General features: G+C 39.6%; 1 protein-coding gene across 1 annotated transcript in view; it reads left to right on the top strand.

Annotated features, from left to right (window-relative positions):
- Positions 1–19,674, top strand: part of CFAP47 (cilia and flagella associated protein 47) — a 185,418-nt gene extending 165,744 nt beyond the window's left edge. Inside the window, exons 61-64 of the mRNA XM_083734113.1 lie at positions 7,108–7,279; positions 9,298–9,459; positions 18,461–18,629; positions 19,344–19,674. Coding sequence (XP_083590239.1) covers positions 7,108–7,279; positions 9,298–9,459; positions 18,461–18,629; positions 19,344–19,553 — 713 coding nt within the window. The 3' untranslated portion in view covers positions 19,554–19,674. The remainder of the gene's footprint in view (positions 1–7,107; positions 7,280–9,297; positions 9,460–18,460; positions 18,630–19,343) is intronic.
- Positions 19,675–25,627: the final 5,953 nt, after the last annotated feature.

The following is a 25,627-nucleotide window of genomic DNA, read 5'->3' as shown; positions in this document are numbered from 1 at the left end:
TGAATGCACACGCCAAAAGAGGAAGCTCTAGGTCAAGTGCATAGGCATTAATAGGTCCCTTGATCCATTTGGACTGCGCCAGATTGAACCCAACATCGAGAGACCTACCAATCGGGTAATGTGGCTGACCAATCATACCCACCCACAACACAGGAGATCGGTCTCCAGGTCTCACCGCAACACGTGCCCTCTTTTAGGGAGGACACAATTCGTCTATTTAAAAGTGTAGCTCAGTCTACCCTATTGCTCAGACTTGTAGCAAAATTCAATATTAGCTGGAGAACAAAAAAACTTTATTCATTCCTGTGTTTCATCAAAGTTCCAGTTTGGCAGATAAAGTGTATATCTGAATAAAAACTATTGATCTTTCTGTATTTCAAAACTCCATTTTGAAAAAAAAGGTGTGAGTTGAGTGCTTAAAATATGTGGCTTACCTAAACTGAGAGGATTAAATAGAAGAAGTATGAGAATCTGAAGTAAAATCATGTGCATATTAAAAATGAACATTTAAAATTAATTATGCAAGAAAATATTTTAAAAGACAGTGAATTATTCATTCTGTAATATTAAATTGTCAGATCTAGAGTTATAGATCCTTTTTACATTGCTGACAGACTTCAGAATCATTTGGAGTCAATTTGAAAAAGACGAGACTTTGTCAACCTTTCTAAAACCACTGAGGCTGTATTTCTGCAGTTAGTTAAAAACCAACAGAGGGGCCTTAGGAAGTGACATAAATATTGTAAGTGTCATAAGTCCGTGAGCAGGACGCCACATTCTCTCCCGCCCAGTAGGCCTGCAGAATGTTTCATTGATATAAATGGCCCACCAGTCATCACATTTAGCTAGCGATAGGTATTTCTAGGTACAAAGTATTTCTAGAACATGTCAGGAGTTGGCTCCTTGGTCCCCAACACTCAGGGCTGGATTAACCATTAAGCAAAATAAGCATGTGCTTAGGGCATCAAGGGAATGGGGACCCCACAGAAATTTTCCATTGCTGGATTTACCAGGGGCCATATAGTGCGCCTGAAGCAGGTTCCACAAAAAAAGGCTCCCACTCTGCCCAACAAGGAGAGGGTTACTCGGCCCATGAGGTTATAAATAGCAAGTGAATTTGTATGTTCTTGCCCCACCCCCCCATCAGTATTCCTGAGGACTATGCATTTTTAAAGTTTATAAAATGTATGAAATGACAGGAATGTTTAATTCCTATTTATGTGACTTGACGGTGTGAACTGACCATTTTTAACCATCCTTGCTTTCCCCCCTTAGAAATCATATCTATTTATGTAAAAAAAAATATTTTTTGTTTTTAAATACTAGAATATTTTTAATCATTTATGAGTGGCATACCATAATAGTTCATTTTACACACCATAGACCATTTCTGTGGCAGGGGAAGCTCAGGCTGTTTTAACCTTATACTTTCATCATGCTATCTGCATTCGCATATTATCTTGGTATGAATTCACACCAGGGATCACAGTGATGATGTTTTGGGGTTTGGAAAAATAAAAGTGGTTTATTGCAGAGTTAAAAGTGCTTGGAAGCTGGAATTACCTGGAGCTGCACAGTGCCACCACCACCTGTTCTGTCTCATTCACACATCACTAGCATTGCTTAAAAGAAGAGATAAAACACACCAAGCTTGCATTGCTAAAGGGGGAAAAAAGGTTTTTTACTTACAGTTGTTTCATATTTACATACTTCTAAGGTTACATGGTGGAAACTAGTTTCCTGGTTGCCTCATGCAAAAGACAAAGGGGAGACAGAGCTTGGGGTTTAGTGGGAAGTGTCTTTCCCCCTATCTGTTAGTCGCAACCCGGCCCTCTACTGCCTATAGCCATGCAAGGTAGCTTATACCCAACAGATCTTACACTGGTAGTCCTAAATCCTACAAAAGTATTTGTTGATCGAGATAGTCGTATTGTATCTTTGGTATGTTTTTAAGGCTAGGGTAATTAATGTTGTCAGTGTTTGCATTTATTTATTTATTTATTTATTTATTTATTTATTTATTTAGGATAAACATTATATTCTTTTTTCACCCTACATTAATCTTACATGTCCCCTTTTCTTGCATTATCTGGGTTTGACCGTTGTTATAAAATGTGCAGTTTGCACAGAAGCCTGCAGTTCTCACATGCAACCCTGACATCCCATTTTTTTTGGGGGGGTGTCTTTTGTCATTGAGACCTTGGATGTACTCCAGAATTTGGCACCCCAAAGGTTAAGAAGGGCAAGAAAGAAAGATAAAAGGTTAATTTAATTGAGTCAAAAAAGGCATTAGCACATTCATTAAGAACTTTATGCAGAATTGCAGTGGGGTTGGGGAAGTTTCAAGGCAAGAATCTGAAGGAAGCAACATGGAAGGCTTTCTGGGCAATGGCAGAGGATGGGCTTAAGTAGCAAATGAGCATAACAGGAACAGGAACAAGAAAAAGGCACCTGGTCAGGCTTAAATGCAAAAGATAGAGGAAGGGGAGAGAGTCAGGGCTTGGCCAGCTGACTGGGTTTGCAGGCGTGGGGGGTTAATAATGCAATATATGCAAGAAAGTGGCTTGATGTGATGGAGTTGAGGGTTCCTTTTCACTATGCAGAGAGATGAGAACTCTTTCTGTTGGAGAGATTCCTAGCTTCTGTGGTGAAAGCATTACTGTATATACTCAGGTTGAGCTTTAATAAATATAAACAAAGACTAGCAATCCTGTGCTCTTGGCAGTTACCAGGTTGGGGGAAATTAAACAGTGCCAGTCAGGAAGCACTTATCCTAGATGTCTGAGAAGTGACTTCCAAAATTGCATCTTCGTTCTGCTTCCCCTGCAAGTAGGGGTAAAGGGATTGGCATGCCTTTTGTGCTTTTCTCCCTGGAGCCTCCAGTGATTTAAACTTTTTTGTTAGCTGTTGTTGGGGAGGTGGGCAGGGAAATTTTAGCTAATCATATTGGCTTGACAGAAGGAGCCTGATGCTCTTTTGTTTACTTTAAATTTACAAATGAGAAGAGAGGGAGGCTGAGTTTTACAGTCAAAGAGACGGTAATGAATGGATATACCAGGAAGTGTTGCAAGTCAGCTTGTTTGAAACATGCTGTAATAGAGGCTTTCTCTCCAGGCATCTCCAGGCCAAAACAGAGCATCCTTTCACAGGGAACACTACTACAGCAAATGCTAGATTTTAGGAGTGCTTCATAGCAGTTTTGTTTTTTTTGAGGTATCTACAGATGGTGCCTTTGATGCTTTAGCAGATGCAAGGCACATCTAGGCAGTTTGGCTACAATGGAACTGCATAGCCAATGATACGCAGCTTGCCATCGATACGTAATGTTTGTTCAGGAGTATAAAAAAAGACTTTCTAATGTCTGTGGCATTCGTTTTGGGAACTGGGACTTTCCCACTATCATTTTTAGCATGAATTCTTCAGTATAGTAAGTGGCTTCTAGGCCCTGATGCACACCAGTGCTCAGGATTACCTTTCAGGCTAAATTAATTCAATGGATTATACTGAATTAGTTACAAATTGATGCTAAAATTAAGCTTTTAAGGTTTGGGTAAAATTATCTAAAATTAGGGACACAATATTGGAAATTATAATATAAGAATTGAAACAAGGTGATAATTTGCTGGGTAAAGTTCGAAAAACTTAGAACGCAGGAACGAGAGATGTGAGGAAGTCCAAAGAAGTGAAGAAAATGTGGATATTGAAAAAATTATGTTATTTTGTTTGCTTTTTCTATTGTATTAAGAAAACCTTTAATAATTTTTTTTTTTTAAAGAATTAGTTACAAATTGAACTTTTTTCAGGTTTGTCCGTCTCTTGACGCCTCCTATTCAAAGCTATTGAAACAAACCCTGGAAACTTTAATAGAGATATTGGCAGCACTTCCTTCTTCCAAATCCTTCTGCATCCAAAGAGAAGTAACATTTTTGTTAGCTGTTCAACCCTCTCTGCAATCAATCTAAAACACTATAGTCATATAATAATTGAGTCAGGCAAATCATGAGCAAATTGTAGCCATTTTATCCAATAGTTTCTATTTCTGTACAAGTGCTCAGTTGGAATTTCAACTTCATTTCTCTTAAAATATAGGATTTCCATGAATCACCCCTATATTCACATTTGAAGTAGCCTAAAAACATTATTTTGGACCCAAAGGCTAGCATCCCTCCTTTGGTGGAAAGATTCACTCCTCTATCTAGATCTCTGCCCTTATCAGTGCTGCTTAGGAGACAGATGTGCATTCCTCCTCATGAGAATATGATTCACATAAGAATGATGCATTGTCTGAAATAGGCAGCAGCATGACAAAAAAGACTTAAGTTGCCCTTGCAAACAATTAGAATCTGTCTTGGTGAGGCAGATATGACAAAAGTACAGCCATAAATTATTCCCATCATTTCTCTAAAGACAGCCAAAGAGAAGCCCTAAGTATGAAACCCTTGATGAATATCCAGCTCATTACATAGAAAAATGATCTCTACACCTCATGACTGGTTATGTGCAGTGAAGGAGACTTGCCTCTCTCATTCTTCTATTATTGTGATTTTACTTTACCTCACTTTATGTGATTCTCTGATTTTTTTCCTAAATTAACAGATCTTACACTGCTTTTTTATACTTTTAACAAAAGTACAGGATTTACCATGTTCTATAGCACATCACTTTCACACATGCTGTTGCATCAATAATTCCTATTAATATAACTTTTTGAACAATAATATTGTGAAATTATACCTTCTCTAAAAAAGCAGTCAAAGTAAGCTGTCATTGCCTCAGAGTTAGCATCTGCTGGTAGAGGCAATAAACCTGCCTTTGGGGTGGTACCACTTTATTTATTTAGAGTATTTAAATCCCACCTTTCAGCCGTAAAAATTCCAGGATCAGGTTACATATACTTTTGCAATGGAACTTTCTTCCCCCTCTCTCCTCCTCTGCCATATTCCTTGAACTTTCCAGAACAGATCACAAAGGCAGGAGTGAGGAGGTGGGAGTTCCATTGTGCAGTTGTAAACCCTTGCCCTATTGAATGAGTGTGCTGAATACTGCCCATTGTTTCATGTGTGTAGGTAGAAACACTAGCTTCATCTTCTATATTGTAACATTGTGTTTTTAAGACTCCAATATTTTCTAAGTTGCGTTATCATTTTCATCAAGTCTGTGAGCTTTTTAGGAGCATCTGGAAATTTCGTCGTTTGATTTTAATCGCACAACTTTAGACAATTTTGTGATGATGATACATGGTCTTTTTTCTTTTCTGCTTCTAGCAGTTGTCACTGTATTTAGGCAGCATGTGTGTCTGGGAGCTGTCTAGATACTAAAACTAAAATATTAACATATTCACAGAGGGGTTTTTATAGCATGATGATGTGGTCGTCTTTAGAGTTTGCAGCTCTCACTGAAAATCTAATTACATTATTCTGTTTTGAGCAGCCCTAAATTAGATTTGCAGTGGAGATTCACAACCAGCTATGGGACTGGCAAAGAGAAATAGTTTTATATACCTTCAACTGGTACTTACAAAACACGTTTTTCCTCAGGTGCTGTAAAATACTTTCAGAGTGCTTAACAGAGACACAGCAGAGTTCATAAAACAGAAAGCCCCCAGCAAAAATAAATAAATATGTATTATTGGTGAATGACGGCAGGTGCCACATACATATGGAGGAAGCAAAGCTAATAGAGTCCTTTTAGAAATGCATTGACAGAATGTACAACACAATTACCAACTGCAGCTCCATCTTCTTCATATCTGAACGGTGTGAACAATATAATAAACATTCACTATGCAGTATCCAGTGATTTGATTGCTGAAGGAAACATCTGTTCAGCAGTAGCAATTTTGTCTCTGTGGTAGGTTTCAAATGATGTCATCCCTCCTCTCCCCCACCAAGTTCATTTTTATGTTAGAGCCTCTGTGTGGTGACATTTTCTGCTGAGGAATAATTATGAGCCTTCAGTTGTGTCCTACTGTGAATGTCCCACTTTAGTATCACAATTAGCAGTGGATCAATTTAACAAAGGCAAGAAATGGTTTTCATACCTTAATGTCATAGCATGCATAGATCCCCAAGAGGAGGAGACCATGATCAAATCAGCAGATCCTATATGCCTACCCACAGAATTATGTCTTTTTTCATGAGTTGTCATTTTCAGCATGTTCACTGTATAATTCATTGTACTTTAGTGCCACGTTAACCATAGTACAATAGTGAAGCACTTGCTGTTTGGATCCAGACATGCTTCTCCAGAAGTGGAAAAACTCCTTTCATTCATGCAAAGAACCATGATCCAGTGGGAACGCCTCACAAGAGGAAGAAGACTGGGCAGCAGCTTTGCCAGTTCCTCATTCCTCTTGCAGACTCATGCATCACTTCCCTTGCTGTTCCATAGAGTCCCTCCAGCTTTTCAGGAGATAGACACCTGCAGCGGTGAGAAATTGATTAAAATCACCACACCGCACCATTTCTCTGGTGCTAGCTATTCAAACTGGACAAGGCCGAGGTAACTTTTGAACTCACATCAGCATATAAAGTTGTGGTGCCTCAGTGCACATTGCTGCACTCGAGGTGCTTTTATCCATTCCCTACTGTATCCTCAGGTATACATAGGTAACTTCTTAAATTGCTTATTATTCAGAAACTCAGGTTTACAATCATCTGTAATTGACCATAGCCCATTAAATTAGATAGCACAGGGAGCTGAAAGGTTCTAATATGGCCAACTATGTTTTCACAGTACTGGTGTCTGCCTTTCAATACATCACAGACAAGGAGCTAGGGGCTGTGCTGTGCCCTGACCGTTAATGAGGAAGTATATTGTTTATATTATGGTATTAGTACATGATTAATAGTTGCTATTTTATCACCTTGTATATAATGTATCCAGCAGCCAGATTGCGGAGGGAACAATTTGCAGACAATATATATACACGTAGTTTACTTTCTAAGAGGGCAAAGGATGATATTGTGGCTGGGAGGTGGGGACTGTAAAAAGCATTCATTTTTGGTATCAAACCTTTTCCAAAACAGCAAGCCTCTCCTCTTTGAAACCCAATTTTATTTATACTACATGTACAATGCTATGTTCTTATTTTCTCTCTATTTTTAGGATTCTTTACCCAAGAAGAATTTGTATATGATATTGAGTTTGAATCTGATAGAGTGGCATCTCAGCTGAAGTCTGCAGTAGCTATAAACTTGCTGAAGAAATTTCGGGATCTGAAAACTGGAATTATGACCTTGATCTTCAATATCATATTTGCACCTAGCAAACCAATGAGGTACAGTGCCCAACTGTGATTTCTCTAGACCTGGTACAAGGCCTCCTTTCTTTTCCTTAAAACCCCTTTCTGTTGTTGTTTCTTCAGGCTTATTTAGGTCTGGATGTTTTATTCATATCTATAGCCAAGTATGGCATGTATGTCTATTAATTACCTAGGACTAGAAGTGCTTTTTCCTGTGTGCCATGGGGATGGTGATAATTCTCTTATGCATCACAGACACCCAAGGGGCCTGTAAATACTGGCTACCACTATTCCTGTGCATTCAATAGATCTTTCCAGGTGCTTCCTTTCATGCAACTGTGGTCCCATGGAGAGACAGAATATGCTAGCCTAACCCCCACATTCTCGAAATAAATAAATAAAATTTAAAATTGTCAAGTAGCACCTTAGAGACCAACTAAGTTTGTTATGGGTATAAGCTTTTGTGTGCATGCACACTTCTTCAGATATATGCACACAAAAGCTTATACCCAGAACAAACTTAGTTAGTCTCTAAGGTGCTACTTGACAATTTTTTATTTTTTTTATTTATTTCGACTGCGTCAGACTAACACGGCTACCTACCTGACCCCACATTCTCAACTGCACATTATTATTATTTTGAGGGGGGTGGTCTATAAAGAGAAGCTTGCTATGTTTGCATAGACTTGTGGCACGATTTGGAATCTTGATGGCATTGGCCCCAAACCCCCCCCCCCAAAAAAAATATGCCATAAAATTTGGTCTATGCACAAGATAGAGGAAATAAGTTTGCAAATGCATACTGAAATATGATGTGCAATATAGATTCAGGTTTTTTTCTGTGGAGTGATGGCATGTGTGTGTGCATGCTTGGCCAGTGGCTTTGGAACTTTATAAAAAACAACAGTTGCTATCCTGATTTCTGAAGCTGTGTTTCTAGTTCAACAACTCATTCTGATGCAGGAATCTGAATTTGTACATGGAGATCTATAAAAACGTCCGCATTCATGTGATGCAAAAACATGTTGGAACTGTGCCATCTCTTAAAGTGACCACAGAAGCTTGCTTGCATAAGTGTCATATGCCCTGGGGTTCATACAGAGCGCTGTATCAACAGCAAGGAGTAAATACATTCTGTTCCTTCCCAATTTCATTCCTGCTTTTCTTTTGAAAATGACCAATTCTTGCCATTTTTATATCATTGGCCCTAGCTGGGCAATGAGTGTCAATCTAAGAGGAGTTGAATTGTTCTGAAAATGCACTACTTCTCATTATGTGAAACACCAAATGGTGTCTCATCCTGCATCATTATGGGAGAGTGAAGAACAGTGAAGAAAATAAATCTAGGGGCTTTTGGATAACGTTTGACTGAGATATATGGAATCAGATTCTACTTCTCTGTGGAATTTATTGGATGGTGTTGGACAGCTCATTGTCACTCATCCTTTGTCCCGCAGTATATTTTATTGTTGTCAAGATTAACTATATCGAAAGAACACGTTAAATAGTTATAGCAGTTCAGGGGTGGGTGGAGATAATAATAATTCTTTTTAAGCTGCAGCTTCTTTAGGAATAAAATTCCATCTCCAGTGAAGTCTGTGGGAGTTGTCATTGACTTTAATGACAGAATTTTACATTTCTTTGGAAACTCGAACTTAAATTACATCTCAATTACTGAGCTGTCATACTGTTGCCATACTGTAAACAGTTCTCCTTTTCAGCAACATGATAAATCAAGGTGTCACCTTGCAGAAATCAAGACTGCTACTGAAATGTAAGCGTAAGGTGAATTAGACTGCGCCAATTAGTTTGGTTCTTCATTCTTTACAGAAACAGATGGGGAAAATAATGTGATATTTAGCTGACAGCCCTTTCCAAAGTAAGAATGGATATACTATCCTGCATAAAAATAATATCTGCAATCCAATTTATGACCAGCTGTGTAATGCATTACAGGTCTACACGAATATAAGTGCACCTTGGACATTGATTTATTTGACTTACGTTGCATTATGCCTTCTATTATAATGAATATTTTAAACTTAATTTTGAAGGCATCCGGCAACGTTGGTGGTACAGTGTGTCACGGGAGGCATTTGGAAGTTTCCAATACTGTTTGTTGCCACTGAACCAGAAGTGGATGATGTCATCAATATTGAGGCAGCTGGCTTAAACAAGGAATCGGTAGTTAAATTTAAGCTTACAAGCCAAACAAGGTAAGAATATCTAAGGGGGGAAACCTAAAGGTCTTTTTCGAGAATGAAATGTAGCATCCAACAGGATTCAGCTTATTTAAGGACAATATGCAACTAGTCAATAAGACTGATACCAGATTCCTCCCCCCACCAAAAATAAATAAATCCCAATGAGCAAGTAGATCAGGACATGTTTGGAAATAATGCTATACTAAGAATGTGGTGCCTAAACAGGTTAACGTTTATTGAGGCTGTGGGACCATAGAAATAATTGAGGAATCCCATACACAAACACACCAATAGAAATTGTTTCAGGTGAATAACTTTCCTGGATCATTATGGGAATATAACTATCATCATCATTATCATCATCAGGCTATTATTATTCCTGTGTAATCATGTAGCATAAAAAATGAATATATTGTCCAAAGATGTTCTGTCTAAAATGATGGTGTTCCTTGTACCTAGAGCATTTTGGGGTTTGCATTTGTTTCTTGCAACAAGTTTCAGGCACTGCCCTAGCTCTGCCTTGCCCTAACAAAAATGAATGAATGAATCAAAAAACAATTACTAAACAAAACGTACCAAACAAAAAATCTGGTTAATTGAAAATGTTACATAGTAAGATAATGATATCATCTACCAGAAAGTGAATCAGGGCAAATTACTGAGAGTAAATTAAGGCCTTTCTCTCCGGGCTCCATTTTGTATCAACGTGTGTATGTTGTATTAACTAGGAAATAATGGAAACAAAGATGAAATCTAGTCATTAAGCAAGGACTCGATAGCAAACTGTTCTTACAGCATTTCCAATGGTATCTTAGAATGTTAATAATTAGTGGTAAATGCAAAGGATTACGTTACATGTAAAAGTACAAGGCAAAGCTGGGAAAGGTAGTATTGATGCAGGCCAGCTCCACCTCTGCGTAGCGCGAGATTCCAGAGTTCCAGGTACGCATCGAGGGTTCATGTTTCCTTTTATGAATGAGGCACAGTGCAGACTTTGGTGTCATTCTGACATATGGTTTATTTACACCTATATACAACCTGAGCCTGTGATGGAGGGGTTCACAGCATCAGCACCCTAAGAGGGTCTTGCTTCTCCCACAGCCAAAGCCTTGGATCCCTGCAGAAATCAGCCAGGCGCTCTCTCTGCCTTTTCAAAGCTGCTGCTTTTGCCTCCAGCATCTCGCTCACATAACCGCCCCAGTTCAACTCCCTATCTATCAGTTGCCCCTTAATTCCCCTTACTGACTCATCACCCAGGCTATCACTTCACAGGAAGCTAGTTTGGCTTGATTGGATATTAACACTTGCTCGATCCAGGTATTAGAGGGGTCTGACACCATCTTAACACCCCAGACTCATAACAGTATATACATGAGAGACCACGTTGTATTCCAATGGAAGAGTGGGATTTAATTCAATAAATAGAGGATAAATAAGTTTGCAGCATAATACATTTATAAGGATTCTGGAGAGGGAGAATTTCAAAAGCCTATAAAATCCTGCCTCAAAAACACGGTGATGTTTTAAAACTCCCAGATTCTTCTCCCACTAGGATTTGAAGCCCAAACAAAACAATGCCTTGGCTGTCCAATTCTTTCCACTGACTCAGCAAAGTCCTTGTCAGCCAGGGATCATGAGAGCTTTGAAACCCAAAACAGAGCCCTCACGAGCTTCTTAAAAAGCTTCCATTACATTGCACAGGGCTTGATTTTAAGAAGAGCACCGGGCAAAATCTGGGATGGGGTTGGAACTGTAGCAATAGCTCCTCCCTCTTACGTCATGTTTTCTCCCACATATCTTTTTTCCTACTCTAATAGGAATTAATGGAGTAGTTTTCCTTCTCTGCCCATAAGATTTGATGGTTCCATTCATTTCTATGGCCAGGGTTGTCAACGTGCTTTCCTGGGTCCAGTACATTGTATGTGGATTCGGGTCTTCCTGCATTCTTAAACCCTGCAATCTATTGGCAAGCACTGCTGCTTACATACATATATTATCCTCAGTCTAATTCTATGTCTCAGGGTTGTTCTGAAGAGAAAAAGGAGGGGGGACAATGCACAAAACCTTGAGCTCCTAGGAGGAGTCAACATGAACAAAGAAAACAGCCCCCCACATTCCTTTAACTGCTACATTCCACAGTGCTGATACTTAAAAGCAAAACGAGAAAAACGGGAAAAAAGCTTGCCAACCCAGGTCAAGAATGACATGCAAAAAATAAATAAAATGTGTGCACTTTCACAACTTTGGCAGCTGAATCATCTACCTCACAGTATTGTTGTGAAGATAAAAAGGGGTGAAGGGGAAGGCCACGCACACAGCTTTGAGTCTTTCTTAGTAGAGGAAAAGGAAGCTACAGTATAACATTTGCTCACCATGTTGAGAAATAATAATAATAAATAAATAAATAAATATTTTTTTATTTATACACCGCCCTTTCTAGTTCAGAAAACCGGGTTCTGGGAGGCTAACAACAAATTTAAAACTCTTAATTGCAATACAACATAGAAGCAGCATAAAATACAGTATGAAAGCATGAATAACAATAAATAAGCCAGTAAAACACCTGGAAAGTGCATGCACACCGCTCCATACTTTAACTGCAAGATCACACAGCCCAGGCATTTTAGAACAATAAACAATTTGCCAACCCTGATTGAAACAAACAAAAGAGAACACAACAAGAGGAAAATATCTCAATGTAGCCCTGCCCTCCTCAAACTGTTTTCCTGGTAAGTCAGTGCTGCTTTTGCTTTTCCTGCTTGCTCCCAGTGGCAGCAAACACCTTAAAAGCAGAGAAATGGTGAGGAGGAGGAGACGGCAGTGCCGGTGTGTGCCACCTCACCCCCTCAGACAGTAGCCCTGGGGAGTCCTTCTCAGGGTGGGGACATACAGTGTATGGAAAGTATAGCCACAGATGCCTGCAAGCATGATGTAATTGCTGCTTCCTGCTGCCACAGGGCAGGCCTTCTTGCTCCCCTCTGCTGGCTGGCTCCTGCTTGAGCAGCTCTTACCTGGAGGTGAAAGTGGCCAGTTTTGGTGCTCCTCTGCCTCCTTGCTCCACCCTCTCTTGCTACTTTCTTCTGCTCCTGTGCTTTTCAGCGGCTGAAGCACTGCAAATGGGCTTCCTTGTGGATCTGCTTGCAAGTAACACAGACGGGTAACAGTTGCTGCTCCATATGGTAGACCCATTCTGACATTGGGCGCGGTACCACCTATACCCATCTCTCAGTGGGCCTGCCTCTGTGAGTGAAGAAAAAACACTATGGGAATGAAAACATGGGGAAAGGTACACCATGATCTGCAGGCCAAATGCATTTTCACAGAGGGGAATGAAGGTGGGGAAAAGGACAGAGTATTTCTTATCAGCCCTTGGATTGAGCCTAAATTCTGTTTTTCTTTTACTTTTTTAAGAACTCAGGTAATTTCTGAAGTAATCTAAGGAAAGCTTTGGGAAGCTTGCTATCTCTAAATAGTGGGTACAAAGAAGTTTTCATAATTTCTAAATCTAGCTTTTATTGCCTGTTTATCTAAGTGTTTGGAAGAGAGGCAAGAGTGCGAGTTGAAATCTTAACTTCCTCACTTTCAAAGGATGTCCTTGGCCATTATTGATTTTCTGCAAAGAGCCCACTTCTTGCGTCTGTGTACCTGAGATGGACAGTTGCTATAGCTATCGCTCATGGCTGTCAGCGGAGAGGACCCTTCAAAATATGGCAGTGCTTTCTGTCACAATGGTGAAGCTATCAGGTTCAATAGAACAGGCTGTTTCTGAGCACAAAAGTTGAAGTAATTGCATTGGCAATGCTGTAATCTGCTGGTAGGTGTTTGATAGTAGTGAAGAGATCTAATGTTCCAGGAAAAGGTATAATAAAGTCTGAATCATTATAGTTATATAGAAAGAGGATCCATGATGCAAGCTTGATGCAGCCTATTCATGTCAGAGAAACCATAGAACAGCCTTTATTACACTTGGGAAATATTCCTCTCCGCCCCTGTTTTCCCCATTCTTTCTATTCTCTAGCAAAGAATGTAGTTTGTTATGCTGACAATTCCCTTGATGAGCGCCCTTCTTCATGTGTTTCTTCATCATCTTCTGAGGAATAGGAAAAACCTGCATTTGTTACACAGGGAAAGTATTCTGGCCCTGTTGACCTCATATCTAGAACTTTAAAGTACAGGAAGGTCATAAGGTTTCTAGCTTAGTAATGAAGGATTGGATGAATATTTGGATGAATATTTGAAGCCACTGTTTAAAATAACAGCAACCTGGCATGCCTTTCTTCTGTGAAAATGACTCTCATTCAGGTGTGGGAGGTGTGGGCTTTATGAGCTAGAAGGCCTCACTTGCCTGACTACAGTAGGAGAGTGCTATGAAAATGAATGGTACTGTTAGACTTCTATTTGTTAGGAAAAGAATGTAGAAAAAAATATTGATGCCAGAACACCAATAGTGGCATGCACAGTCCTAAGCATATTGTAACTGAACTCAGCAAATCATACTTTGAGTAAAAAATGTTTAATATATTTCTGTTAGTATGTTTTTAAATGTTTTATCTTTCACTAAACATTGAAATATCCTTGAAATTTTACACATTACAGATCTAAATTGTGGGGTACATTACTTTCAAGATAGTGGCAATTAGTACTACTTTTAGTGCTTTTATATAGGACAGGGATAAAGAACTGGATCTGCCCATATCTGGTCCACCCTCCGCATCCCACTTTTGGCAGATGTGAACAGCCATCTATCATAGAACATCATGGGAAACCCAGCCAGATCGGCGGGGTAGAAATAAATTATTATTATTATTATTATTATTATTATTATTATTATTATTATTAGTCAGGTGATTGAGACTTCAGAGAAAGAATCAGTAGTGCATTCAAAGCATGCTACTGATTTTTTCCTCTCAGCCGAACTTGTATTCAAGCTATGGGTGCAAGGATTAATGCCAAAAGTTGGGCTTAAATTCAGCACCAACTGTAAGGCCCACTCTTGGTAGGGATCAACTGCACTCAAGAGCTTAGACTGAATGAAAACAATCTCAGCAGGTCTTCCAGGCATGGAATGGAAGCCCCACTTGCCAAGGAACAGTGAAGAGTGTGGATCCAACCCCTTGACTTTTCCATTGCACCCTTGGCTTTACTAGACATCATATGCTGCCCTAGGATCTTCTGGGGGAAAGGTGGGATATACTGTATTTAACAAACAAACAAACAAACAAACACAAACAAACAAACAAACAAACAAACAAACATGACAGCATGCATGGGGCAGATAAGGGTGACTGGGGTAAAATGTCATTTATCAAATAGGACACATACTGCATTTGTCCCAGGAAACTAATACTTCATATTATTCATTACTCTGGTTGTCATCCCTCCTGGTTTTGCTGAACAAGCATTTTTATAGTGCTGCCAGGAGAAGTTTAATTCCTTAGGCTTGCTATCAGACGAAGAATTGCCAGAATGTGGAATTCCCGATACTTTTTAAATCCTGAAAGTCTCAGGGAAGCTCAGATTTCTCTGTTTTCCTTAGATGTGATTAGGGCTTTTTTTCAGCCAGAACTCACCAGAACTCAGTTCTGGCACCTCTCAGGTAGGCACCATTGCCATTCTAAGAGAATGAGAGAGGTGTTCATGGTGAGTTCCTGCAACCCCCCTTTAAAATTAGCACTGGGTCTGATGATTGTAATATTGTAATACCCACTCACCAGAAAGTAATAGTTGAATTGCCATGGTGCTGTACTATAAGCACAAGACAATGTAATTGAAGGTGTGGCAAGTCTCACTGAGAAAAGCAGCACTTATTTCCTACCCCAACCATAACTAGGTGTGCCATGATTGCTGGTTGGCCATTTATTTCAAAAGTGAGAAAGAAATGAGTCATGGGATCATACTAATGATAAATATAGTAAGCTTGTATCATGCTGAAAACTATATACAAAAAGACACATACAGCGGTACCTCGGGTTAAGTTCTTAATTCGTTCTGGAGGTCCGTTCTTAACCCGAAACCTAACCTTTTGCTAATGGGCTCCCACTACCTCTGCACCGCCAGCACATGATTTCTGTTCTCATCCTGGGGCAAAGTTCTTAACCCAAGGTACCATTTCTGGGTTAGCGGAGTCTGTAACCTGAAACGTTTGTAACCTGAAGCGTCTGTAACCTGAGGTACCACTGTATATGTTTTCACTGTCTAAATGAGAACATTGACAGAAATAGGTGCCCCAAACCTTAGCAGCTGTTGAGTGGGCATCCATCCATCCATATATATATAGATATATATCAGGTGTCTGTCAGATTTTATGAAGAAGTAGGGAAAGTAAGAAAAGAATCAAGACCCTAGTGAAGAGCATGGTGTGTGGGGTATATAAGTACAGTGGTTAATATAAACCTGCTGTGAACAAAATGTTACTCATATGCGTAGCAAGATTTCCTTGATACTGAAAAATACTTAAAACGTCTTATTGGAAAATGGCACTATGGAGGCACCAAGGTAATATTGGCCCCTGACTGGGTTACCTAACAGTGTAACCAACCTTTATTTCATTCAGGGGTTTTGAGCTTTCTCTCCAAAAGTGCAGTGGGTCATCAGTAGAGCTGAAATATCTTTCGTTGTCTGAACTTCATGCCCCAGAGTGATTGATTAAAGCAAAGTTTCTCTTGGACAGGTACATAATGCAATCAATGATGATAAATGATGGGCCCTTTATACTCCTGTAGTTATGTCATCATTTTCTTGAAAAGTGCCTATCAACTATCTTGCGCTTGTCATATTAAACTTTACCACTGTAAATTATCTCATGATAATAAGACTACCTTGAAATGTGCATTTCAAACAATACCCAATTGCTTTTTTCTTTTTTCAAAAAGTCCATTCTTAACCTTTAATAATTTTTGCTCCTCAAAAAGCTTTTTATATACATAAAAAGAAGGGAATCGTGGAATTGAAAAAGTAATTTATTATTTATCTGACAAATTAAATGGCTTTGCCCATATAATGTACTTATTTTTTTATTTCTGTGGACCTGGATCAAATTGTCCTGTTCAGCCATCCTACTTCTATGTTTAATCAACATGCAAGGGGGAGGGGGAAGACAAGCACACTAACTCCTCCCTCCTTGCCCTCCATGAGTTGAATGGATAACTTCTGCAGCAGGGAGCCTTTTCAGCTCATAGAAGATTCCCACATCTTGATTTTCCAGGATTTTAAATCACACAGGGAGCCTCAACTAGTAAAGAAGACTCCCTGTTGAAGTTATCCCTCTGATTTATGGAGGGGAGTGGGAATGAGAAAGCAGAGTTAGGATGTCCCCCCCATGCTCCCCCTTACGTGTTAATTAAACACAGAACACCTGAAGAAGGCTTGCTTTTGTTGGGAACTATATTTTGAGTTGGAGATTGCATTGTTTATATAAAAAATTGCTGTGTACAGAAGGAAAATACGGTAATCATTGCAATATTCGCTTTGGAATACCAAGTGACCCAGTTTACCTTTGCGACATGTTCTTTAGAAACTAATTAATATGATTGGGTATAATCTAATAAACTTGAGAACACATCCATGGATGTATGAATAATGTAGAAGGCCTAAAATTAATATTTGGGGATTATTATTATTATTATGGCATAGAATTACTTTGCAATCATAAATTGTTTCAAGAGCCAAGATTACTTTAGTTGTAATAATCAAAAACTGCTACAAAAAACTGGCTCAATTAAGAATACATATGGGTCTTTAGGACGAGGGCTGTCTTTAGCTGTGTACTATCAGTGCCATGAAATAGTGGGCTTGTGTTGGATTTACAAATCCTGGAAGCAAAAAATATTCGCAGGGTAGTAATAGACCATTCCCTAATCCATGTGGGGATGTTTTTTATACAGTAAGTCTGGTCTGCAGTAGCAGGAACTGAAAGCAGCAACAACATGTTCTAGCACAGGCTTCTTTAGCCTCAGCCCTCCAGAAGTTTTTGGCCTACAACTCCCATGATCCCTAGCTAGCAGGACCAGTGTAGTCTCAAAACATCTGGAGGGCCGAGGTTGAGGAAGCCTGTTCTAGCATGTCTACCCCACTCTTTTAGGGTCAGTGTTTTTATTTATTCCCTAAAGGCAAGTTGGGCATTTTTTTCTCTGGTTACTGAGCAATCCAGTATTTTATTACTATTTTATTACTATCACTAGAAGTACCCTTAAGCTCATGATGTGCTACAACACTAATCTGGGTGACGTTGGCCTTCATTTCCTTTTTGATGTTTTGGTTTGATCCGTTACTGCCCTGGAACCTGCAGAGAGAGGTGGTGAATGGAGAATTGCATTTTCTTATTTCTCCAGCTGATTCCCAGGCACAACTCTGCCCTATCCTACAGGAAGGATGTCAACAACATTTCCTGGAATGCAAGTTTATGAACTGTTACTGACTGGCCTCTTATATGCTGGCCAAATAACCTTTCCAGTAGGGTTTGCTTGTTTTTTAAGTTAGGACTTATTAGGTCAATGATTTTCCTAACCAATTGTGTTTTAGATTCTTAAAGCTGTTGTTACTGTGGTAAGTGTGTGTGTATGTGCGTGCGCGTGCGTGCATGCGTACACACACACACACACACACACACACACACTCTATTTCTTGCAGCTTCTCCTTACTTTGGAAGATTCCCAGATTCCTTTAAAGAAGTGTGGTAGACTGAATGGAACACATTTGCCTCCCTCTGTCCAAGTAAGGAGGAAACCACTAGTTAGATGAATGCCTGCAGTAAGGAGGATAAACTTACATTAAAAAACCATGTTAGTTTTATATATATATATGTGCAAGTATTACTGCAAGCATTTCAGAAAGTCTCTCCAATAGGCAGGCTAAGAAAAGCAGTATATGTAAGAAGTTGAACAGCAGGAAACACAGCTATAAGGCACCATTAATGTTTCATTGCAGATCTCCTGTAGCAGAATACCAATTATTTAGGACTACCGTTGCATGGTGATAAATGTTGTATGATATATTTTGAATGCTCTTCACTTAGGTATCCAGAGCCTTACACGGCATACTTCCTAACAGGCAGCGATCCAGAATTTGCTGTATCGCCTCAAGCTGGGGAACTTCTTCCACTTGACTCGACAGGAACCTGGATCACTGTTGGATTCAAGCCTAATATGTACAGCAAGAAACACACAGCAACATTAGTAATACAGGTGAGCCCTGACAATGGGATTCCTGATAAGGGACTTTACTGTAGTAAGCTCATGGACTTAAGGATTTTTTTCTCTAAAATAAATGCTTATAAAATATCCTTTCTGTGGCTAGATATCTCCTTCTAGTGAAATGGGTCAGCTCTGCTATAAAGAAGGTACCTGAAAATGACTTTTGTTCTTGGTTGCTGTAGTATCCATATCACACTCCGTCAATGTACAGAATTTACAGTGTGGAATTCTGAGTTGCCTTTCCTACCCATAGTGTGAGATGACTCACTTGACCCAAACAAAGATGCTAGAAGTTGATGCTGTTTATTTCAAGCACCCCATTAATCCCTGGGGTACAAATAAAGCCAGCAGCCCATTTATTATTTCTGCTTACTTCCTGCTGTGAACTAATTCCCTCAGAAGCTGCATCTCAAACTGTTGAGCATTAACAAGAGTTTTGATTACCTAGGGCGCTAGACAGTATACATATTTCTAACGCTCTGCTCTTAGTTCATAAAACGAAATGTTCTGCCTTGCTTTATTATTGCATGGTAATGTTTTTTTTGCACCATGGTGCAGTTCCGGTAATGTGGCTTTTTGAGGCACCCCCTATGCTGGGAACAATAAATGACCTAATTACACACATTGTGGCAGATAGCTGTTGTCTGCTTCACAGTAATAGACTATGAACTCATTTCTAGTGAAATTTCTCTTTGGTGCTTTCAGACCACAGCAATGCAATGGATGTATGAGATCAACGGCCTGCCCCCACAAACTGAACCACCAAGTTCATCAGCAAAAGTTGACTGCAGGAATACCTATGTCAGATCAGCTACGGTGCAACAACGCAACTTTGTACGGGAAAATATGAAGCTGTTATCCACTGGCGTGTCCTCCACCATTAAAGGAGCACCTCTCGTTTTAAGAGCAAAATAAAGCATAATGCCCTCATTTTATATATTTTTTATTTTTTAGAAGAGCTGTATTTACTCAGACTAAATGCTTTATACACAGTGAATTGTAAAACAATAAATTTTGTAAAAATTCTAGTGAGCAACTCAGTGTAGAGTTTGTTTTACCTACTTGGGAGAATGTGTTGGGAATTTTTGCTGAGTTTCCCTGATCAAGTGGTGATAGCATATTAACATAAAAATACTGCAAGATCTGCAGTGTCCTAACATTGGAATATCACTGTGTCATTTTTAGGATAGCCATAATAGAAAAACCAAGCCCCCAAGTATAGGGTACCATTGCAATCTACTATTGGTATTACTGAAGTTAATTAAGCACTTGGTTAAGGGCTTCCCAGATTCAAAGTCATTTAATTAACCAATGCATGTGCCGCATTGAATACTAATGCAATGTTATTAATACTAGTTCAATACAGGTGGTTTTTAAAAATACTTTTTGTTGCTTCCTACTTGTATCCTTTTTGACTTTCTGTAAACTAAGAACTACAAATTTTAAAAGTTGTTTTGAGCATTGCAAACAGCAAGGGCGCTTGGTAATGCCTGCCCCGCAGGATGCATTTATAATATTGATGATGTGGAACTGGTAGGAGCTACTGATTTACTGTCTCTGCTGTGTCAGCTTCATTGGCAAGAGTATAGTGAAATTATATCAGTAGCACAAGAACTGTGGAATTCTGGCTGAGCTATCCTTGGCAGAGAAGTGGGGGAAGATGCTGTAAGACACACTTAAATTCATTCAGTCGTGAAGACCGCAGGGATCTGGGTCAGCCTGCATCATACATTAGAGCATTCAACAAGTGGCACTTTCTTACAGTGAGATAAAATGAATGGGCATTATGTGGGTGCAGTGATGTATGGATTATGTCCCTACCTAGCAATCCTAATAGCCTAGATCAGCAATGCTGTGATCTGAAGCTTTAGGATATGTTGACATTGGGGTTTTGTCTAGGACTTAGATGCACTCATTCTTTGAATATGACCTCCACAGGAAGCAGGGCAACAGCAGTGCTAAACCCTGTCATTCCAGGAAGAATTGGTAGTGTGAGGGAAGGCTCCAGAGTGTGCATGTGTGTGTGGGGGGGGGGGAGTATTGTGCCAAAATCCTCACAACATTGTGGCTGTATTTCATGATTGGCCCTAAAAGAACAAGTTCTCAATGGAGAAACCTGGATTGTACAAGGTGGTTGAGCCATTTAATTTAGACCACACCCTTCCTCTTTCTCCACCCAGATATTCTAGCACATCCCTATAAATTTTACTGATGCTCTGCCAAGGATGGATTTGTTTCACACAGACCTCCCCAGGAGTTTTCGTCTGTGCCCTAACACTTTCTGCTTCCGCTGCTGCTGCACAACCCTCTATGACTATCACACTTGCACCTACTCCACTGGTGCAATTATGTGGCTATCCCAAGACTCACCCTGCCATAATTAACACTGAAGAACCTACCCTGGACATAACTACCCAGATCTCTTCCCTTAACTTCTATTTTGGGGAAGAAGGGGTTATTCTAAGTGTGGTCTTTTGGATCATCCAGTATAGATTGGAAGAAAGGTGGTGCTGGGTTAGCTTGACTAGCACCATAAAACCACATTAAAAGAACTCTGTAAATGCTATTTTACCCACAGTTTAAGCAGTATATTTTAACTGCAAATATGAAGGGTAAAAAATAAGAATGGCATTTGCTGGCTTCCTTGGTCTGAAATGAGCAAGAAAAATAGTTAAAATCGAAATATTTCAATAGGACTGTAACAGGTAAATCTAATATTTATAATAAAAAAGATAAATATCAAGGCACATCCAGGGTGTTTATCTGCCTGCTAGATATTTAATAATGGTATTTCTCCCTGCAGTGACTTCTTGCTCTAAAATAAATGACTGAACAGTGTCTTATTGCTGACACAGATCACAGTTTGTTGCTAATGGAATGTTAACTGCTTTTTAAATAACTCTGAATAAATCTGCTGATCCATAAGATTCATCAGAAAGAAATTCAATTCATCTCTTGGCTCTGTTGCCTGCGCTGACATTAAACATATTCTTCCATAGTTTACTTCACTCTGGACTCATAATGCCACTATCAGCACCCAGTTTGCAACAGGACAGTTTAACAGAAGGACTGTGACACATTAATAATATAATGTGAAATAGAGATGATATCTAAAAGGAGGTGAGGGCCTCAAAAACATTTTCTCTACTCCTATATATGCAGACCCAGAGCCTTCTGCAAACTAAAAACGAACACAGAGAAAATATATAATGGTCCTATGAAAAGCAATCATATAGAGGAGCTTGCATCTTTAAAAAGATTTTGAAGTTAAGAGAGCCAAAATTACACAACAAATCTTTCTTCTTGTATCTCATTTAAAACATATACTGCCCCATAACCTATTTAGAATTTCAGGGCAGCATACAACCAATTGCATCACAGTACAAACACACTAAAAACTTATCACAAGTTGCATTAAAAATGTTCCTGTGGCAGTTGCATAGTCATACATTCTAGCAATAGCAATGTAGGTGCTAATGGATGATGGGAGAATCACGTTCTGCCACCAATGACCTACTGTGAGTTGACTGCTGTTGAAACAATTTTTCCCCCTACAATAATTTGAAGACCCACTGGTGGGAAGAGGATTGTATCACTTGCAAGCAATGGGCTGCAGGACGCATGACTTGCCTGTACGATGATGATGAATCAAAGAACATGGCAGCCAATGGAGGCTTCTTGGAGTGAAAGGAAGTGTAACTGCATGCTCACCAGAAGCCCACAATGGTAGCACATTCCCATCTGAATGAATATCAATAGTCCAGTTTTTTTGCAGATGTTTCTAGTGTTGTGAGGGAGTGGATATTCTGTGTTTTTGCTATAGTAGACATTGCTAACTTCAATTCTTCTGAACATGTTCTCAAGATATCAGGAGAGAAGCGGCAGCTTATTGGACTCCCAGCAATCTAACATTAAAAAAAACAGCAACCCATGAAGAAAAGAAATGACGATAAGGTAAAGGAAGAAGATAGGGCAACCAAAATGTCAAATATTAAGGAAACACAAAAACGAACAATGACCCAGCTTTGTGGCGCATTCTAACGTCATTCAAACATGGTGCATTTCCTCCTCTTGGTGACATGCATCTGGAATTGAAAAATGGACGCTTCTGTTTTTTATGAGTTGTTGTTTTTTTACAAATGTCAAGCGTTGTAATATTAGCTGAAATATGGAAGAGCACTAAGAATGGTATGTTCCAAGACAACAAAAATAAGGTATAGTATCTTAATAAATCATTCTAGACAAGCAAGCCAAAAGTACGTTTGCTCAAGATACTGCAAATAAATAATGGATATCTTGGATATCTACTTCAGTATGAGCAAGAAATATGAAATGTATCACATATCAAATACAAATGATAAAACAGTAAAATATATGAAACACAAAGTAGTATGGAACAGACTAGCAACTAAATTCAGGTATTCAATACAATTAATTGGCCATCAATTTTAGAAGTCAAATCAGATATTAGGTACTAAATTCTGCCTAAAATACTATACCCATGTTGTAAAGGACATCCAGACCTGCCACAAAGGTAGTTCTGAAGTGCAGAGCAAAGGCAAATTTGACCTGCCTGGCAACCCTCAAGATCACATGTGCCTTCCTCCTCTGGTCAATTTTAGGCTGTTTGGACATTTAAAGCTTACAATTGTCTCCAAAGAATCCTGGGAATTGCAGTCTTCTAAGAGTGCTGGGAATGGTAGTTCTCTGAGGGGGTAAACTAGAGTTTCCAGGATTCTATGGGCAAGTTGTATGCTTTAAATGTATGGTTTTCACACAACCTTTATTGTTCTAAAACAGGATGGGAAAGTTGTGGCCCTCCAGATGTTGCTGAATTCTAACTCTCATCAGCCAATGATAAGGGATGTTGGGGACAGGAGTCCAGCAACATCTGGAAGGGGTAAGTTTCCCATCCCTGCCCTAAATCTTATTCCAACTATACTGATGGTGAGCTTGTGCAAGAAAAGGACCGTATACAGGACCTAATCTCACTTCTCATCTGAAGTTTGGCAAGATCTAATGGCAAGGCAACCTGAAAGAGCTTCTCACCTCTTTGTAGTCTTAACAGTTTCTATGTCAATAAAGGAGACTGAATTGAATTGACTTAACAGTTGCAGATTTCTTTTGCAGGGGAGGAGTTCCACAACTTAAAATTAAAGGATATGGATGACAGTTCTTTGTGCACAAGTCCTAGAATCCTCTGCCTGCAGGTACCAAATGGAAATAGTGCCGGTGGATTGTGTCCACTGTCTTTTTCTATTTGGTGCAGCAACTGGCTTAGATAATTGTCAAGGTTATGGGGGATTAATCAAGCGAGAAGGAAATGCTGGCAGGTACTAAGAACACTAAGGTCAGATGCAGACATCTGCTGGGATGTCAGCAATACAAAGAGATCTCTGTCTCTGATAGCACAGGATAAGACAGAAATTGCAGAGGAACTGAAAGGAGAGGATGAAATCACAGTGGAGAAGTTAACCAGCTTGTTAAACAAAGAACTCGAAAGAAACCATGCTTATCTTGAAGTAGTAGCTTACATATTCAGTAATGCAGGTGGTTTAAGTGCAAAAGCATCTGAAACAGTAAATACCAAGAAGTGGAAGGGATGATGGGAAAGTGACAGTTTTTGTTTGTTGGCATCAGTCTGTCTTGGGAGACAATGGAGGAGTTGCAGAATTACAGAGCCCACTGTGGCTGTAGAGACCAAGACATATTTTGTTGAAGCTGGGGCAGATGAAGGCCTCCAATTGTGCTGCTGCAGATACACCATGGTGTTTCTCCTCTCAGCAGTCATTCCTCCTCTGGGCACTGCTGTGGTTACATGGCCTGTCTGTGTCCAGGCACCGCAGTAATCTGCAAGGGATTCTCACACAGCAGGGTTTGATGTTCTTAGACTTCATGTCATGTTTGGAGACATCCTTGAAACAAAGTTCCTTGGGGATCCTGCCATCTTCCATTCAGTGGACATGGACATGGCATTGTGGACATCACTGAGATGGGAGTGCAAACATGCTGGGAGTATGGGCTTGAGAAAGCACATCTTTGTTTGAAATTCCATCCTCCCACGTGGTATCCAAAATCTTCCTAATGCAGCGCATGTGGAAGGTGCTGAGGCATTGCTCATGGCGGCTGTAAGTTGCCCACAACTTCCATAAAGCAGTGTGCTCAACATGCAAACCTGGAAGACCTTCATCTTGGTACTGGACATTAGCATCACATTCTTATATGCTTGCTTGTCTGGTTCAGCATCAATGGAGAGGTTGCTAGATATGGCAGAACCCAGGTGGTCAAAATTGCCTATCCACCACAAGTGTGTGATCACCAGTGCTGATACATGGAGTCCTGGTTACTTGCAGAATACTATAACTGGAATCTGAATGACGTTCCCAAATAAAGGAGGCAGGAAACAGCCTTAGGCCATTTAGAACTTTAGGCAAAAAGAAAGAAAAGGTGTGCACATGTCTATACACACACACATCCCGATGGTTTGACTTCCTTTGTGTCTCCTTTCCCCTCCAAAGTTCACACAGCCCACTCCCTGACTTGGAGAGTTTATAGTTTATCAGCCCAGTATGTTCTCTCGGCCTTTCCCTGTTTATGGCGAACCACATCAGTGTAGCACATGAAACCAGGAGGAAGGTAGGAGCAGTTCTGGTCTTCTTTCCGCTTTTAAAACTGTTGTAGTAAAGTTGGGTACAGAATGTGGAGGAGCACAAGGAAAACCAGTCAAAGTCAGTCAGAATGACAGAAAACCCCTTTTCTCGGTGAGAAGCAAAAGACCAAATTTGGCAAGAAGACAGCTACACTTTCATTAAAATTCAAAGCTACCAATGGAGCAAAGCAGTAAGACATAAATCTGCTATTCTGCTTTAGTAGTATGTAGCAATATTAAATGCTTTAACATAAATTTGAGAATGTGAGCTGCAAATATTAAAATTCTTGATTCTGATTCTGTTTTCAGCCAGGCTGTGACTGATTGGTATGCCTTTATT

The sequence above is a fragment of the Podarcis gaigeae genome (genome assembly GCF_964106915.1).
Source record: "Podarcis gaigeae genome assembly, chromosome: 4".
NCBI lineage: Eukaryota > Metazoa > Chordata > Lepidosauria > Squamata > Lacertidae > Podarcis > Podarcis gaigeae.
Note: the sequence above shows the minus strand (reverse complement) of the source record. Positions and strands in the feature narration are given on the sequence as shown.